General features: G+C 42.9%; 1 protein-coding gene across 1 annotated transcript; it reads right to left on the reverse strand.

The window, feature by feature from the left end:
• Positions 1-460: 460 nt before the first annotated feature.
• Positions 461-2,634, reverse strand: LOC131934508 (toll-like receptor 4; the record flags this gene model as incomplete). The annotated part of the gene is given in 1 exon segment (XM_059290546.1): positions 461-2,634. A coding segment is annotated over 1 exon segment (2,174 nt), but the record flags the coding sequence as incomplete, so codon positions are not given.

Below are 2,634 nucleotides of genomic sequence, written 5' to 3' on the forward strand. Positions count from 1 at the left end.
CAACTGATCCGGCCAGGTAATGCCCTGGCTAAATATAAATCATGTATAATGTGTAAAAATAATGCTAATTCAATATTAATGGAAGTATTGAGGAAGTCTTTCAAGTAAGTAGATTTAAAAAGTATTTTTACTGTAATATTCACCTTAACTCAAAGAGTAAGTCATTTAATTTCTTGATTATTAATTTTAAAGAAAAAAAATTGCGTGTATAAACTTCCAACATTTTTTTATGCTGACCAAATAAAAAGGAAACCATAAGTAACTAATGACCCAGCTCGACTTTTTTTTTAAAACAAAGCACAATCAACACAAAGGTAATTGGGTTAAACCGAAATAGCCATAAAATTAGTAATCGGCAAATAGACAACCTTATTATCACGGAAACTTCAACACCCTAATATGTATATTACCAAAAGATACATTATCTTCTCCTAAAGACTTACCCGGCTCGACAACCTCTAGGACGAAAAGTTCATCCGGGTTGGCGTAGGAGATAAAAACGTCATAGTCAAATTGGTTGCCTTTTGTCTCGTGTCGTCTATGGAAGTTCAGCATCGCCGCGTGGTACAGGTACCGCAGGCTCCACCGGAAGCGGAAGATCATGAGACCGACGATAGCAAACAGCACGAGCAGCGTGGCGGCAACAACAAACAGGAAGAGCTTCTCGTTGGATGCGCATTCTTTGTTCAGCAGCTCCACGGTTTTGTTGTAGCCGTTGGTCAAGCGTACGTACACGTCGTCGTGAGCACAGATATAGTTCTTGAACGACTTAAATGCTGGAGACTTGACCATCCAGGTTAGGAATTTCAAGTTTTGACACGTGCAAAGAATAGGGCAGTTGTTCAGCTCCACCTCAACAGGTATCTGGTGGTCAATCAGCCAATCAATGCTTTCCATCACGTCATCAGGAAGTGACGAGATCGAATTGTGACTCAGATTTAACAGTCTCAAGTTTTTCATCCCACTGATTTTTACATTAAATTCCGAAAGACGATTGTTTGACAGATCTAGAATAGTAAGATTGTTGAGACCGATAAATAAACCATAACTTAAATTTTGAATGTTGTTAATAGAAAGATCTAACTTTTTCAGATTTGTCAAATTAGCGAAAACAGGATCGTCAAGAGTGTTTAAAAAATCCCCAAGTAGGTTTGTGCCGAGGTTAAGATTCTCCAAACGCGGGAAATTGGAGAAAAACGTCCACTCCAGGGAACTAACATAGCTCGAATAGATACTGAGGGTGGTCAAATGATTGAAGCCGATGAACGGACCTTGCAGCTCAGGCAAAAAGTTTCTGTCCAACACAAGGTCTGTCAGGGAGTTGTTGCTGTCTATCGTCAGCCGTGACAGACGGTACTGCAACTCAGCGTTAACCATTTCTATCCGGGACAGTTGTGGTGGGAGGTGGAATACTAGAGCGTTGTCATCCCCAACGCTTCTCCTCTTGCGGTGGGAATGAAAATGTTCGATGAATTCTTTCTTGTATGATGTGGGGATGTTGTAGAGGAAATCTTCACCGTTGATCAGTAAAGTCTGGAGTTTGGTCAGTTTTGGGAGAAATTCAAGGAAAACCCCGAACACGATTCGGTTTTTTCCGATGTCCAGAAGAGTTAAGTTTGGGGGGAGATGGTCGAACGTGTCGTTGTCTATCTTCTCAATGCTGTTCCCCGCGACCTTGAGAGTGGTCAAGGACTTGGGGAGGTTGGTCACGTGACTGGCATTGACTTGAGTTCCGGTGGAGTAGCGCCACTCGATGGTGCTAACGTCCAGCCACCACAGGTTCGTGTTGTTCCTCAGCCCGTGCATGATATGCTGCAGGTGTTTGATTCCAATGTCCTCGTTGTAGTGGATGTCCAGCATCTCCAGGCTCACCAAAGGCGTGAAGGCATCCTTGTCAATGTGCTTTCCGTGTAGGTGGCAGTTGCTGAGGTTGAGGACCTTGATGTGTCCCAGGTACTGGAATGTCGTGTTGCTTAAACAAATTATATTACAGTATCCATCCAGATAGCCAGTTACGGTCAGGTTGACCAATGACGTCATCCTACTGAATCCCACTCCGAACGACGCATTCGTTAGCCCGTCCATATAAAGCGCCTTCAAGTTTTTCAAGTCAGATAGCGCTAAATCTGGGTAACTAAAATTGTTCCCTCCTACCGCCGAGTTAAAGTTTTTATTCAACCTCAAGGCCGTGAGGGACACCAAAGGCTTGAAGACACCCACGGGAAACGTGTCAGGGGTCATCGCTAGGGAATTATCGTCCAGTCGGAGAAACGTCAAGTTTTCCAGACCCGAAAACGAGCTTTCATTCAGCTTTGAAATGTTGTTTGAATTCAAATGCAATATTCTAAGTCGTGAGTACTTATTTAACGAATGCGGAGGTATTTCAGTTAAAGCGTTGTTGTACATGTCAAGTTTTGTTATGTTAGGCGGTAGGTTTTGAGGGACGGATGTTAGTCGAAGGCCGCTGCAATCACAGCAATTTGTTTCGTTGTAGCACCTACATCCCGAATATATGCTGTAAGTTGAATTCCTTCTGGGATTGCATGATTGTGTTTTTGACAACTCGAGAAGAGATTCTCTTTTGTTGCTGTTATTGAGGTCAGAGGTCACTTGGTTATTGACACCTAAGTCCAT

This window comes from Physella acuta, unplaced genomic scaffold (assembly GCF_028476545.2).
Source record: "Physella acuta isolate Inbredline_101_S28 unplaced genomic scaffold, ASM2847654v3 ptg002854l, whole genome shotgun sequence".
Taxonomy (NCBI): Eukaryota; Metazoa; Mollusca; class Gastropoda; family Physidae; genus Physella; species Physella acuta.